Below are 15258 nucleotides of genomic sequence, written 5' to 3' on the forward strand. Positions count from 1 at the left end.
TTTGAATTATAGAAAGATAATAATCTAATTACACCTTCTTAGGAAAACACTGCTGACCAGCACACTATTTTTAAAGTAAATAATTCCACAGCCATATTTCAAACCCCAACTGTATCACTTATCTGTTTTCTCATTTGTTCATTTCATACTGGTTCTTTTGAGCTCTATGTTGTTACCAGAGCAGCACAGCCCTATGCAAAAATGAAATTTCATGCATTTCATACTCTTACAGGGACACCTGCAGAGGCCTGTTATCATGATTCCAGACACTGAATTGCAGTACATTCAGTTTCTAGAATTTCTTGCAAATGGTAGAACCAAACATGCTGAAGATGCACACATAACAAAGAAAACCCAAAACATGTATTTCTTAGCACACACAGAGTGTGAACAAGGAATGAAAAGGGGCTGAATTGGTTGTTTAGGAATAAAGATTGTAGACATGATGCTCCCAAGTCATTCAGATCTTCTCCATCTTAACACTACTGATCATTCAAACACCTTCTCCCATCTCTATTCTATTTCAAACAATCATATACTCCTTAATGACATGACATACGATATTTCAAGGCATCAAAATCTGAAACACTACAGCACTGTCTTCACCAAGGAAAAGCCTGGTATTGCTCTCACCTCATTTTGTTTAGTTTGAAGATCATACAGTCCAATATGAGTACTTCCCTGATTTCCCTATGGATGAAAACAAATTAGCACTTTCAATATAGGCATACACAAAGTTAAACATGGTTTTCCTTTCTTCTACCTCTCTTCTCTTCCCTCCAGCCCTTGACACACATCCACACACACTTCCCTGTCCTATAAAAAGGCAGTTAATCATTTAATTCCAAGGCAGTGAGGTCCCTCTCTCTCTCTTTGGTTCTACACTGGTTTTAGGTATAGACACTATGGCTGGGAAGAGATGTCTGTACAATAATGAAAAGGGATGCTATGGCTGATGGAGGATTTAAGGCTGGTATTCCAAACCTCTTCTGTTCAGTGGATCATTGCTCCAAAAGGGAAAACAGAAACATCAAACATCTCCAGTCACAGTTTCTAGTGACCTACCTGTCTGCAAGCTGGAGAAAGGACTTCAGCTCTGCCTTAGGAAATGATTATTTGAATCTTTCACAAGCTCAGATGACACCACTAGCCTGCTGCCTTTGAAAAATGCAACACACATCCTTTGTAGCTGACTATAAATAACACACAATTTCACTTGGGGTACTTCTAGGACTATATAATTAAAATTTTTCTTCTCGTTCATTTATACCATGCTTTAAATTTTAAAAATATATTAAAAAATAACTTAGGTTCTGCTTAGCAGCACATGCTGTATACCAAAACAAGCTGAAGTCCTTTAATCTACATATAGACACAAAGGTGCTAAACTATGCAGATACATCCTGGGCCACCATGTGTGCTCCTGGCAACATACAAGCCACCTAGACTAACATCAGCTTTGGGGCAGGCATACCCACAAGTTCTTATTCTGAATGCATACAAGGGCATAGGTACTGACATAATCAACATCAATAGCATCTCAGTGGATACCAACACTTTCAGCTGATAGGCAGAATTTCTATTGAGCTAAGAAAGAAATGGTGTATCACACACTATGAACAGCTTCTTCCTGGAAGAAACCTAATATATTTAATCCAAAACCACCTTAGGATACATTTATTTTTTGTGAGAAACCCCAGGAAGTATCTTCCAGTTTGCCCACTAGCAAAGTGTAAAAAACAATTCCAGAAGAAGCAAACAAAATATGTCAGCATTCATCCTAATGAAGAAATAAACAGATGCTGGTTCTTCAGCAGCCTGACTGACTCAGGAGAAAAAGACAAGACTACTTTACCATGGTAGGAGAAGAGGAAAATAAAAAGCTGCAGCATCTCCTTCAGTATGGTATTTGATAGGTGAAAACTGCAGCACAGATGTGCAGTTTGTTTGTTATAGTTCTCAGGCTTTGTCATCCACCCATTCCTACCACACAGACTGCAGGGGCCACTTTTATTTCCAAAATCAGGAAAAAGAAACCAGAGAACTTTTTTAGTAACTTCCTATGCAGCCTTTACCTCTCAGTTCAAGGAACTAAGCCTCGGTGTTTAAACCCTCCCAAGAGTCATTGGCCTATTCAGTCAATAGAGTTCTTTGTGTATTTGTCTACCTCCTCCCAAAGTACATGCTACAAGGGGCCAGTTCTCCAAGCTCCACCAACTGTTTTGCCCAGATCCCTCCTGACTACAATGGGAGTTCAGACACCTAGCATGCAGGCAGACACCTGTATTTAGATGTGTGAACCCCAAGCTACAACAACTCATCCCTTGTGCCAATTGCAAGAGCCTGAACAGAATACAAGGCAGACAGGCTCCACTGTCAGAACCCAAAGAAAACTTTGTGTGGGAGTCCATAGATGTTAGAAAGAAGCAACATCACACACACACAGTACCTGATGTCCTACTGGGAGGTAGATGGGTTACTTTCATTAGAGTTTCTAGAATTTTGAGCAACCAAAAAAAAAAAAAATCCTTCAGTGTTGTTTTTATGGTTACGGTTGTCTTTTACAGATTCCCCTCCCTGTGCTTATATAAAGGAAACATCCACCCACAGTTAAAATGTATTATACCTTCATGAAGGCCTCACCTCTTCCCTTAACCCTAACAAAGCTGAAGAGTTTTAGTGTTGTTGAACCAGATGAGAAAAAAGGCAACCCTATTCTACTGGAGTCTGCTAGGTCCCATCTGTACTCTTCAAGAACCAAAATCCTACCAATGGGAAGGTCTACAGATTGCTCTGAGATGCACAAAGAACCACAGCTTGTCTCACCAAGAGGACATCTTTTCAAAACATTTCAAAATCTCTTGGAACTACAGGCAGCTTTTTTTTTTTTTTCTTTTTTTGTTAATTTCAACCTAAAAGCCATGCATACCCCATATAGAGCAGGATCCTATGCTAAAAAGGGTAGCTCCAAATACTTTGAAACATCAAATAAGCAACTTACTTCAGACTACTTGCACTAAAATGCTACACATTAATCACAATGTAACAAAGAGGAAAGGCAGAAGCAGAGTTACTGTTAGATAAGTGGCATTTTAATATAGATATTTTAGGAGGAAGTGCATTTAACTGAGGCAGTAAATATGAACTTAATAGTCTGACTTCCCTGAGAAATTCTGAGGTTAAAAGAATGTGCTGCTTACGAAGAGTTTATCTGTTAAAGAAACAGGGTGAGACTCTACCCCCAAAAAAATCAGCAGCAAACACCCCATGGACCTAATCAGGTCAGTACTTCTCCATTTCATCACTCTTAACCTTTGTCTGAAGTGGAGACAGGTATTTTTCCATTGCCCAACCCCCTAAGTTCTTATCAGTTGAGTCTTAATGCTCTAAAGCTCAATGAAAAGAAAAATTAAATTAGAACTCAGGCATAGATACATATACAGTGATATTCCCTGCTATATTTTCATAGTGCTCCAGGAGAGACTTACCTTCCAGGTATAAATAATTTTTCCATTTCTTTCAACATTTACAACATAGACTGACGATGAATTCTCAGAAGAGTCTGAAATGATAAAATATCAAAAAGCACAGGATTTTCATCTGAACTGGTTCATTGGACAATGTACAAACACTTTGTGTAAAGATAATAGAGTTTCACATATAAATACTTCTTTGTACATGACAAAATTACTCCCTTTTGTTAAGAGATTTCTTATACCATCATTTAAACCTGATTCAAGACAAAATAGTAAAAGGGTTTCAAAACACACAGAAAAGAATTATGTAAACTCCTAGCTCTTCATTGTGATTCTAATGGCCACTGCCTTTTGTGACTGAATGTGCTTTTTCCACTATCTTTCATTCACAGAAAGAAAAATCAGAATTTCATTTATCCATTTTACACAAAAAGGGGCTCAATCAGTGAAATTGCACTCCAGTGCACTCCAGAACACTACAGGGAGACAGAACTAGTACAACTTGCTCCCACCTGCTCAGTCAGCATCCCAGAGAAATGCCTGGAAATAAACTACATCTTCAGAGATAAGCTCTACAATATCCTCTCTCCCCATAACCCAAGAATAACAAGAAAAAGCACAATATACACATATGCAATGTACCTACAGGTACAAGGGAATTAAGCAATGCAGGACAAGAGATGTCACGTGGGATGTGTGTATGACAGAGGGGCTTAAGGGAAAAAAGGTGACCAGGAAGCTAGCATGGACAAAGAGAAGAGCATATCTGGATAAACCAGCACAAACTAAAAAGTAAGATAAATTATCATTAAAAAAATAAATTAAAATGTTGTACTCAAGATGACCAAAACACAGGCTTCCCCAATGCTTCTGTTGTTTTCTAACTGGTGCTGCCCCCCAAAATGTGCTCCTCTCAGATGGAACTTTCACTGTAAGAGGAAATGTTGTCCTTAATACGTTTGGCAGCTTCATGATTGGTCCTAAAAATCCTAAGATAAAAGTAGCCTGTGGTTCACTAAGCATCAACAAAAATAATTCTCCACAATGCACAAGCATTTGATACTATTTAGTTTGCAATTATTGCCAAGCATTGATAGAAGAAAGCCACGTGAAACTTAGTTTCACAACCTGATAAATATGAACTGGCTTGTACTGCTTGCAGTGATTAAACAAACAAAAACAAACTCAACCACCCCACCCCCCCCCAAAAAAAAAACCACCAAAAAAAGAGCCCCCTTTAAAAAGTATTATCATATGGAGAATCAATTCTGTATTCTCTTATGGGAAAACAAAGAAAAATCTTCGTGCACATCTATCAACACATCACTTTCTGATCTCAGATCACACAAAGTACACACTATGTTAGGGCTAGCCGGGGATGACTGAACATCTCAGACAGACACATTTTGTAACTGATAGCATGGTAAATAACTTTCTTCTATAAAACAAATCAAAGCTGGTACTTTCTAGTTTGCCTGCAAACAAGTTCTTATAAAACTACTTGATAACAGCCCCTCACTGTGTAAAGCAAGCTAAATACTTTGAGTTCATTAAAAGCAACCAAAGGACATGAGGTTAAAAGTTCATCACATACCATCTACTCCTACTGAAGTAATAATTATTACAGTACTTGGGTTTTTTTTTTTAGACTAAGGTTTCCATCAGTTTCTCAAAAGGAGAACTGTGCCAGCTGCCCTGCAGATGAATGAGAACACAAGAAACCACAGGGTCAAGAATACAGAGGGGTTATTCTCTTTTTCCAACCGCTGTATCAAGTGCTCGTTACGCTATCCCACACTGTTGTCACAGTTAACACTTCATCGCTAGCACTCATTTAACACGGAGACAACAAAAGTGGGGTTCTTATGGGGATCCCCACCCCCCAGAAGGGGAACAGCATGGGAGAGGGAGTCATGCTAAAAGTCTTCTTTTGGGGAAAAAAAAAAAAAAAAAAAAAAAAAAAAAGTTAATTAACAGAACACACAAACTCTGAAGTGCAGATTTGCAGAGCCGCTTCCGGCATGAGAAAAATTACTTGAAGGCACAAAACTGCCTCAACCCTCTCAAACATCCCGGCCACGGGCACCGGGAGGAAAAGACCCCGGGGGGACGCGGAGGGAACGAGGGGGAAAAGAGGGGAGAGCGCGCTCCCCTGGACCCAGGCACAGGGGCACCAGCAGCCGCTCCCCCGCACTCCGACACCGCCATTATCCGGACCCCCGTGTGGCCCGAGGCGCCGCGGCCCTGACTGGAAGGCGTCCTCAGGGCACAGGCCCCTGGGAGCCACAATGGGGGGGGCGATTCGGGCCCAGCTCCTCCGCCCGCGGGACGGGGGGGTGAACAGAGGAACAAGCCCGGCGGACGGAGGGAGTGAGCGGGGCTCTCCTCGGCGTTACCTAAAGCCGGGGCCCAGCCCCGCGCCGCCAGCCAGGGGACCACATCCCTCTGCAAGTCAAACTCGGCAGCCAGGTGAAGCAACATCGCGCCTGCTTTTCGCCCCAGTCCGCTGAGGGCGCAGCCGCTCTCCGCTCCAGCCGCCGGCTCTCCCCGCCCCGCTTGCACCGGCTGCTACGGGGCGACCCCGCCGCCGCCATCTGCCCGCCCACTCCAGCCGCGTCGGCGCCCATTGGGGGCAGCGGATGCCGCTCAGCTGTAGCCGACGCAGAGTGGATGGGCCCGGGCCTGCTCCCGCTCCCGCCCCCGTCCGTCCCCTCCACCGGCTCTGGGACGGGGCGGGTTCGCTGAGGGGTTCCGGTGGCCGTGGTCTTGCTTCGAGGCTCTCTGTCTTCCGCTTCCTAGCGAGGGACGGGAGCGGTGCAGACGGCGCTCGGGAGAGGTGAGGCGGGGACAGGCTGCGTGCAGGTGGCCGGAAAGCTTCGGCTCGACTCGAAGGCTCCCGTTTTCCCAGTGGAGCTGTGGCACGGGCTTTTCTGAGACATGCTGGAGGAAGAGGGGATCCTTTTTGAAGCGTTAGTCACGGAGTGACTCAGTAACTTAATCAGTTGCCTGTGGGTGAGGTCTGGTGTCAAACCTCAGTCACCCGTTGTCTGCTGATCAGAAAGTCCCAGTCATCTGTTACCCTCCTCGTCTTCCCCCTGGAAGTGTTAGGTGTTTTCCAGAAATTCTCTTTTTTCTGAGATTAAGCAACTCCTTTTGAGTGGAATGGATTGTTGACTAGTTTGAGTCTCTCCATGCAAATTGTTTGGCAGAGCTCAGGATGTCTGCCCAGGCTAGGCCTGACCTCATCCTGCTCTTCATCTGTCGACTAGGGGAAGAGGTGAAGTTCCACTCCAATCAGGGATTTTTGTGGTTTGATTGGAGGGGTTTTTTTGAAATTTGGACATGTTTCTAGGGTCGGGAAGATGTTACTCCATGGCTATTTATAGCATTCCTGCTGTTACCGTTTCCCATCTGATGTGCATTGGCTGATGTCAGCCAGGTAAAAGTGGCATAGGAGTGCATAGGCTGTAAGGGCACACACCAGCCTAAACATACAACAGGTACAGAACAGCTGGAGCCAGTTTTAAGAGGTAATCCGGTACCAAGTTTTTCCCCCACATTGCTCTGCACTGAAGCTATGTAGAGACAAAATAAGGATCGGGTATGTGTGCAAAGTGCAGCTGAAAGATGAATTGATAATCAGAATGCAAAGGAGACGTATGCTTTCTCACAAACTCTATATTGCAAAGTTTCACAATTGTATCAGAAGTTTCATAATAGGCATTCTTCTTAAAACTCCTTGGATCAAATGGTTGTGAAAGAATTTCAGCTTATATTTTCACTGTTATTAAATAAAGTTTGAAAATGTGACTGGGTACTTACTTCAGAGAAAGAAGTAGAAAACAGACAGAAGGTCCCAAATGGCTGCATTTTTTAAGAGATGAGGTGGGGCTCATTGATGATAATGAGTATTTGGGAATTAAACAACAAGGAAGGCAAGCAAAGGAGGGAAGCAAACCAGTGAAAAAACTGATTCCCTAAATATGTGCAAAAAAGGGAAGTTTTCATGTGTAGAGAGGCTCATGTGCCCAGAGCTATAGGGTGCATTTAAGGACAGAATGAGGCTGACTGGCAGAATTTTTTCTTCTTCTGCAAAGCAAAACAGAAAAGAAATGTGGAGATGGGTCACCAAGAGTCTAGCTGTAGCAGCAGGCACTCAGAATGCTGAAGGGAAGAAAAGAAAATTAAACATAGCGTCCTAGTTTGATGGTCCTGCTTTTAAGACAAAAATAAACAACTGTCAGTATTCTTTTGTTCAAAATTAACCATTTCACATGTTTCTTGAATGAGCCCACATAACTGATGGATGAATTAATCTCAAGTATTTACAGACCAGGATTCGTGAGACGATGCTGTTCTTCTAAAATATCTTACACAATATCTGAAAGGCCTTTGGGACAGTAGGAGCTGCATGGAAGTCATCAGAATAACTGCTGGGTCTGCTGCTTTAAAGCAAGTTGGAGATGTTCTTATGTGATGTGAGCAGGTGAGTAGCTCTGCAGGCAAGTGTGTGTGTGGATGAGATCCATTCACTCATGGCCTGTGGATATGACCCATTCCACAGTCCTTATTTGGGAAAGGACTGAAAGAATTGTACACAAAAACTTGTACAGATTGCTGGAAGAGTTTTTACAAGTAAAGACTTCATGGTCAGGTGTGCATTACGGAAAATCTTATTTGTTAAGGAAATAGTTAAAAAAACAGAATTTCCCCTCAGACTGTGTTTTTCACTGCAAAGGATTCTGTAATAATTTTCTATGTCCAATATGTTTGCATTGTCTCACTGAAGTTTAGAAATATGCTTTCTGGAAACTGCTGGCATTGAGTGGGACCTCATCTCCAGTGAACCCAGGAACTTGGGAGCACCTTTGATGTTAGTCCCTGAAACCAAGGCAAAAGAAATTACCTCAGAACTTTCTTTATCTTTTCAGTAAGAAGGAGGAAGTGGTAGCTTGGCAGATAAGAAGATCTGAGAAGCAGGATGGGATGAGGTGTTTCATGATGACTGTCGGGGTTTAGAGACGGAGAAACATGAGAAGAGCAACTGCAGAGAGCTGAGGAAGACAGTACCATCCGAAGCTGAAGGAATTGGCTGGAGCAAGGAGCCAGAACAGAAGGGAATGGAGATGAGGGAGTCCAGAAAGAGGAATCAGAGGTTTATGACCTGTTTAGAACTTAAACCAGCCTTCTCAGAACTGAAGTCAGGATTCCAAAGTTCCTCTGTTGTCCAGCAAATTATTTGAAATCCACTCTTTTCCGGTAGCTTGTCTGTATAAAAAGATACAGAAACCTGCCAATTCCTTTGGTTCAGGTGATAAAGGTTTCCTTGGAACTCTTCAAGATTCAACACCACTGATGTTCCTTGGGAATGTCATTACAATTCCGTGGTGTAATTATTTGTGCTTTCTCACAATCACTCACAATTCTGTGCAAAAATTACAATAAAACTGCTTCAGGTATAGATAGCAGTCTAATTTTTCGTGTCATCTTTAATTTCTAAAGCATAATCCATGCTATGGAGAAAATAAAATGGGAATGGACTGTATACTACATGGTGAAAGTTATTTTAAAAAAAACCCTAAACTTGCATAATCAGTGATTTTTTTTTTTTGCTTTTGCTTTTTTTTTCAATTTCTGATTTTTGAGAGCTTAATTTGCAGTCATGATATAGATTAGGAATACATATATCTGCATTCAGTTGCCAAAAGTGTATTTAAGAGAAAGCAGATGGTTTGGCTGTCTGTGAGTTTATAGTCCAGAGGAAATACTTATGAACAAATAAATTAGGTTCACAACAAATGGAGAAAGTGATGTAGTTTATGAACAGATTATCTCTAGCAGTCAGACTTTTAAAATTATCACAGGAAACAACATTAACTCTAAAACTTAACTCGGAGTGCCTACTTACAAGTTACACTGTCTTTCAAGACCATCATAGTTTTGCAGCTGCACAGTCCTATATTTGAAAAATAAGCAGTCTTGCAGAAGAATTCACAATGCCACAAAGAAAACTTAATCCACTGCTGCTCTTTCTCCTCTAGATATCTCTATCTGTTTTACAGCTGCCATCACCTGAATGGCACCTCAAACTTTGAAGTGGGATGGGCTTGCTTCTCTCTTCCTGTGTTCCCACTGTTAGCTGCTGCTTTTATTTTTTCACTTCTACCTTTAATATCTGTTTCCTTCACAATTCTAAAAAAAAAAATCACTAATTTAGAGCTCGTTATGTAAACCTCCTTATTCCCCAATCCATCATAGAAGCCTGAGCTGTCATTAGAGGCCATATCTACAGGCCCAGAGATCCAGGTTGAATTCCTAGAAGCACCACACATTCCTCAGAAACCACAAAGCTGACTCATTCAGTGTACTTGAAGTAATAGTACACTGTATCATCCCACCACAACACACATAACATTAAAAGTTTGATGCAAAAGCCATAAGTACCTAAAAAAGCCTTAGACTTTCAGCAGGCTTTGAATTAAGGCAGAGGGTCTGATGTGTTCTTAATAACATCTGCCAACCTGCTAGAAGAAAGAAGTTCTTGGTTTAAAAGAAACAACCCAAATTCTTATCTCTGCCAAATGAAATGAATGTTATTTGTGACTTTTGCTTCCTTTTTGCTTGCACCAGGAAACCAAATTGTGGATTTCAATTTATATTTATCATGCTCCATTAGTTTGGGTTTCTAGGGCCAGGCTAAAGCTGTGTGCACGTACAGGAGCTGATCCTGATGGAGGAACCTCCAGGACATGGGTATGAAACTAAAGCTATTAGGAAAAAAAAATTGCAGATTAAATTTTTCTAATATTTATTTATTTATTTATTTATTTATTTTTGGAGGGGGGAATCTGTTCCCACTACAGGAATAGGAGCTCTCCCTTGAATTTTTAGCCAGACCATAGCTGAGCAAATAATCAGAAAGTGGTAGTGCCCCTACTGATCACGTTGTAGCCAGCATCAGCAGTTTGTATTAGTAACAATTTTTGTGCTAATTGTTCATGTGCCTGTCATCCCTTTTCAATGAGTTCATGGAACTGGAATTACAAAATCCTACCATGAAACCAGTGTGGGGCTGATGAGGCATTGCCCCTTTTCCTGGCATTGATGGCTGTAACACAATTTTTATTTCTCTCAACAGAATAAAGCTTTGTTCACGGAAAAAAAACCAAACAGAGCCGTAAATCATCAGTACGTTCCACAACAGGAAATTATACTTAAGACTTTTTATGAAGAATGAATATCTGAAATAATTATTTAAACTCATGACAGCCTGACAGATAGCTTATGACTTCTTTGGGAAGCACCGCTTACTGAGGGCAAGCTCTTTTCCCGCCACTCCAGAAACAGAGGGTTTATTGTCATCATGTCTAGACAGTTGTTTTCTTGAAGAATGTTTTCAACAAGTCAAACACCAAATATATAAATAAACAGTTTTCCTCAAGGAGGTGGTCAATATGCTTATTAAACCCTTTAGGAACCACAAGTAAGATGCTATTGCAGATCAAGATTTTTGTAGTGACATCCATTACAGATGTCAGTGCTTCATGGACATGTTTTTCTATGCTTTGTTTAATAATTAATCCTACTAAGGAAAAAAAACCATCTTGCTGTTCATGCTCATATTGAACAGCACCTTCTTCTTTTAAATAGCTTCATTGAAGTAAAAAATATGCTCAAGCCAATAGCATGTTTCAAGTCAGAGGGAGGGGAAGAGAACAGGACCTAACAAAGTCCCTGATTGCTGTCCAAGTGGCCCTTTTATTTCCACAAGTTCTCCTGCCATGGCCCAGGCTTTGAGGCTCCTTCGTTCTTTCCACAGACCAGCTCCTGCTAGTGCTGATGAAAGCCCTGTCTCAACAGCTGCTGAAGGAGCTCTTTGCTCTATGTTTATTCTTCCAGCTACAGCCTCATTAGGTCTTGTCAGTAGTGTTTAGGAACTTGCCCTTTTTTCCTTTGTGATCTTTCTGTTTCAACTTCATTTTGCATTGCAAGAGGACAGTGTCAATATTCTGCAACTGACTTGCAACTCTTATGGGAACAGGCATGATTATGCATTTATCAGCACAACAGTCCTAATTTCTTTCACTTTTTAGCTGTGTTTTCATTTTCATTGTAATTTTTATGGTAAAATAGAAAAAATATTTAGGACAAGTTCCATTGAAAAGTAAGGCTACAGCATGGTGGAGTGGAGACTACAGTCAGGAGCAACAGAATGGACACAGCAGTTGAATTTCATCTCATGAAGCTCCAGCCAGTTTGAAACTAGAGTTCTAGTATGAGTTCTTTGTCTAGGATTCTTCTAGTTAATGAAAAAAGATAAGAATGCCAGAGGGCAATTGGTAAAACCTGGCTTACCACTCGTTTTAGGGTGCATTTTGCATAACCCAACCCAATTCTAGCTGCTGGTTGTCTTGTCTCCTGCCACCCGTGCAGTGTCATGCCTGCCACGAATGTGCAGCTGGAGGCTGGGGGGAAAGTGGGAATGTCCCATTCCCTGTCTGCCTGCAATTAGATCACAAGCAAGGTAATATGGAAGGGGGGGCTGAGGGTGTGGTTTGATGAGCAGCTGATGTAACAACTCAGGACTGTTGAAAGGGTGGTCCCAGACTTCTCATTTTTTTGCTTCCTACCCTCATCCCAAGGTTGTCTGGCCCCTTTGCCAGCTCTGCTGCACATCTGGCACCTCTGTGATCCAGCTCTACTTGCCAACACATTAAAATCTATTTCATTATGTTGTGATGGTTTTATTTTCAGTCAGGTTATGAAGGTGTCACCTGTCACAGAGAGTTTTTACAAGTGTCACAACCATTGCAAAGGGTAACCTGTGGCTGGCAACAGGGAGGCGAACAGATTAATAGAAGGCCACCTCCCTGTGTTGGCAGCAGTGAAGTGTCAGACCCGCATGGCTCATTCAGAGCCTTTGACCAACATTGCCCTCTGTATCTTGGGTTTCAAAACCATTTTCACCCAGCATTCCTCTTGTTCATCACCCAACCACAACTGGCATAGTTTCCAGACCAGAGAGCTGATTCAACTGAAGAATAAGCTTGAGAGGAAAAACGACAAGGTGGGAGAGGCTGCTTTAATATCCCAGTTATATCACCCATCAAGTTTACAGAACCCTTATGCCAACAAAGAAAAAAGGAGAAGAAAAAGAAGAGGAGAGGAGAGGAGAAGAAAGGAGAGGAGAGGAGAGAAGAGGAGAAGAGATTTCAGTTGGAAGGGACCTGCAATGGTCTTCTAGGTATTCTACAGCACTTGGAACAAACCATTCACACTGGGCAAAAGGCCTTGGGGAAACTGCTTTCCAATTTGTGGTGTTCAATTAGGCCACTTTAAGTTTTTGCCAAACTACATGGGCTAAACTGTCCATGAAGGTACCTGCTTCTCTTGACTTACAGTAGGAGTCTATGTATCAGCTGTTAGCTGTTACAAGTCTGGGAAGTAAATCCCATACTTAGCATCCTTGGCCTGGTTTCCTGATTTCTCCATCAGAATGGAAATCACTAGTTTTTAATACCTTATTTGTGTGCTGTAACAACCATTCCTTTGATACAGTCCAACACTTCAAATACATTCAAATTATTCTCTCAAAATATGAGTGCATTTCCCTGAAAAATCCTAAAAATATCTTTATTTATTATGCATGTTAGTTCCAGACAAATGTCACATTAATAAGCAAAGAGAGTTGGGTAGGTGTACGTCATTAGTCATGCAGTGGTTTCTTTTTCCAAAATACTTCCAGAATTCAGTCTGACCTCTTTTAACAATGAACTATTTATAGGATTCCTAAGGGCCTTATCCTGTAACCCTGACTCAGCCAAAACTCACCACTGACCTTGACCTCCTGTATTCTATTCTTATAGCCTTACTCGTGTGAGGAGCTTTTATTTACTGTCCTGACTTGAGGAGTGTATTTGCATGAATATGATTTTGCAGGCTCAAATCTCAGCTCAGTGGGGCTTGGTAAATGTCACAGAATCAAGTCCTAAAGATGCATATATTGTTTTTACTATGTTATAAATACAAAACCTAGGGAAAAATAGGCAACCAAGTTCTGCTTCTAGTATCACATCAATAAACTGAGTGTAATTAGGTTAGGTTTTTACAGCTACAAAAGAAAGCACTGAATTCTCCTTATTTTGGGAGAGAGTGCATATAATTTTAGAAGAAAGCAGTCACTAAGTTTCTGAATCCTAACAACTCTTACTAAGTGAAGTAGCTAGTTTTTCTCAGTAAGATATATTTGATTTTAAGTAGAATATTATTGCATTGTTAGGTAAACAGACTAACAGTATGACAATGGTAATTTTTTCCTCTATTTTTTGCATCTTCTTCTGTAACATAAAAACTTTGTGATCTATAACTCATGTCAATGTCCCTAGTAGTTTTGGGTTTTTTTCTTTCTGAGGATGATACCTGATATATTGTCATTGGTGGAGATGGCTAACAAGATGTGTTTCTGGATCAAAAAAAATTGTTCTAGCAATCTGCTATCCTTCAGTTTGTTTGAATGACTCTTCCAGTTATAACGATTATAAATAAGTACACCTGAAGTGTTTTCTTTTCAGCATACACTGTGTTACCTTTCTCTTTGATTTCCTTTCTTGTTTTCACATTTCGGAGTGAAAGTGTCAACAATTTAGGTGCTTTTCTAAGTCCTCAGTGCTTTTTTAATTCACACCTGAACCACTTTTTTTTATTTCCCTCTATTTTTTTTTTCTTTTGCTTGCTAAAAATGTATTTATTAAGTACTTGGATCATGAGTATATTATATGGTGGGCTTTTGTAGCTCCTATATTTTATTTCTTCTTTTGAATACAAGTGTGTGATGAACATGTATCTTTAGTTAGCCATCTGCTACCCAGGCCTTTTTATTCAGTAGAGTAAAGGTGGAATCTATTAGGTCTATCAGTAGTTGAAGCATTTCCTTCCAACCTGCACTGTCAGTGTGTGACTTTGTCTGCATAGCCAGTTAGCCAAGTTTCACCAGCCCTTGGAGCTTTTTCTGTTGTTTTGTAGTTCTCAATGAACTTTGTTAAAAAAATTGGTACAATGTGAATGTTGCCTGTGTGCAACATACCTGTTTTTCCAGGTATGCTAAAGTATAGACAGGTATCTCCCAAAAGCTAAGCAAGAGCATTCCATTGTACAGTAATTGCTGCCTTCTATATACTTACTGAGATGTACTTGATTATTGTGATGGCAGCACAATTTCTTCAAGGTTTGCTTGCAGATCGCATAGAAGGTGCTTACAGGACCTGCAGAGCTTAGAGTCCTTGTTTTCTTGTTTCTTTTCCTAGCTTCCCACTATGAATGTAACTGCCACAACTCACTGTTAAAACCAAGCTCACAGGCATCTTCCCTTGTTTCTGAAGACCCACAAACATCAGGGGCACAGCAGAGAGGGAGCTGCCCTTTATCAACCATGTGGGAAAGTGAGGCTCAGATTTTTTTCTCTTCCAAGACCAGGCCCCAACCACCGTGGAAAGCAGACCATGTCTGCCCTGACTATCCCAGTACTGATATCAGAGGAGACAGTTCTACAACTGGGCACCAGGACAATTGTTGTCAGCTCGGTCAATACTTACAAGTAGCTGCTAAAAGGGGACTTGCTTGCTAATTAGTTGTATGAAGGCTCCACATGGATAAACAATACTCTTAGTCCCGGGTTCAGCTCTTCTGTCCATTACAGGTCCTTCATGCAGTCCTCATGTTTAATGGCCATTGACTCTAATGTCCTACAAGCAGCAGTTTTCATGCATTGTCATTTATTTTTTTG

The 15258-nt window shown here is 41.1% G+C and overlaps 1 protein-coding gene across 1 annotated transcript in view; it reads right to left on the reverse strand.

Annotated features, from left to right (window-relative positions):
* Positions 1-6386, reverse strand: part of GSAP (gamma-secretase activating protein) — a 41958-nt gene extending 35572 nt beyond the window's left edge. Inside the window, exons 1-3 of the mRNA XM_071733969.1 lie at positions 5873-6386; positions 3489-3562; positions 634-690 (exon numbers count right to left, since the gene is read on the reverse strand). Coding sequence (XP_071590070.1) covers positions 634-690; positions 3489-3562; positions 5873-5957 — 216 coding nt within the window. The 5' untranslated portion in view covers positions 5958-6386. The remainder of the gene's footprint in view (positions 1-633; positions 691-3488; positions 3563-5872) is intronic.
* Between the last annotated feature and the right edge of the window lie 8872 nt (positions 6387-15258).

The sequence above is a fragment of the Heliangelus exortis genome, chromosome 1 (assembly GCF_036169615.1).
Source record: "Heliangelus exortis chromosome 1, bHelExo1.hap1, whole genome shotgun sequence".
Lineage (NCBI taxonomy): Eukaryota > Metazoa > Chordata > Aves > Apodiformes > Trochilidae > Heliangelus > Heliangelus exortis.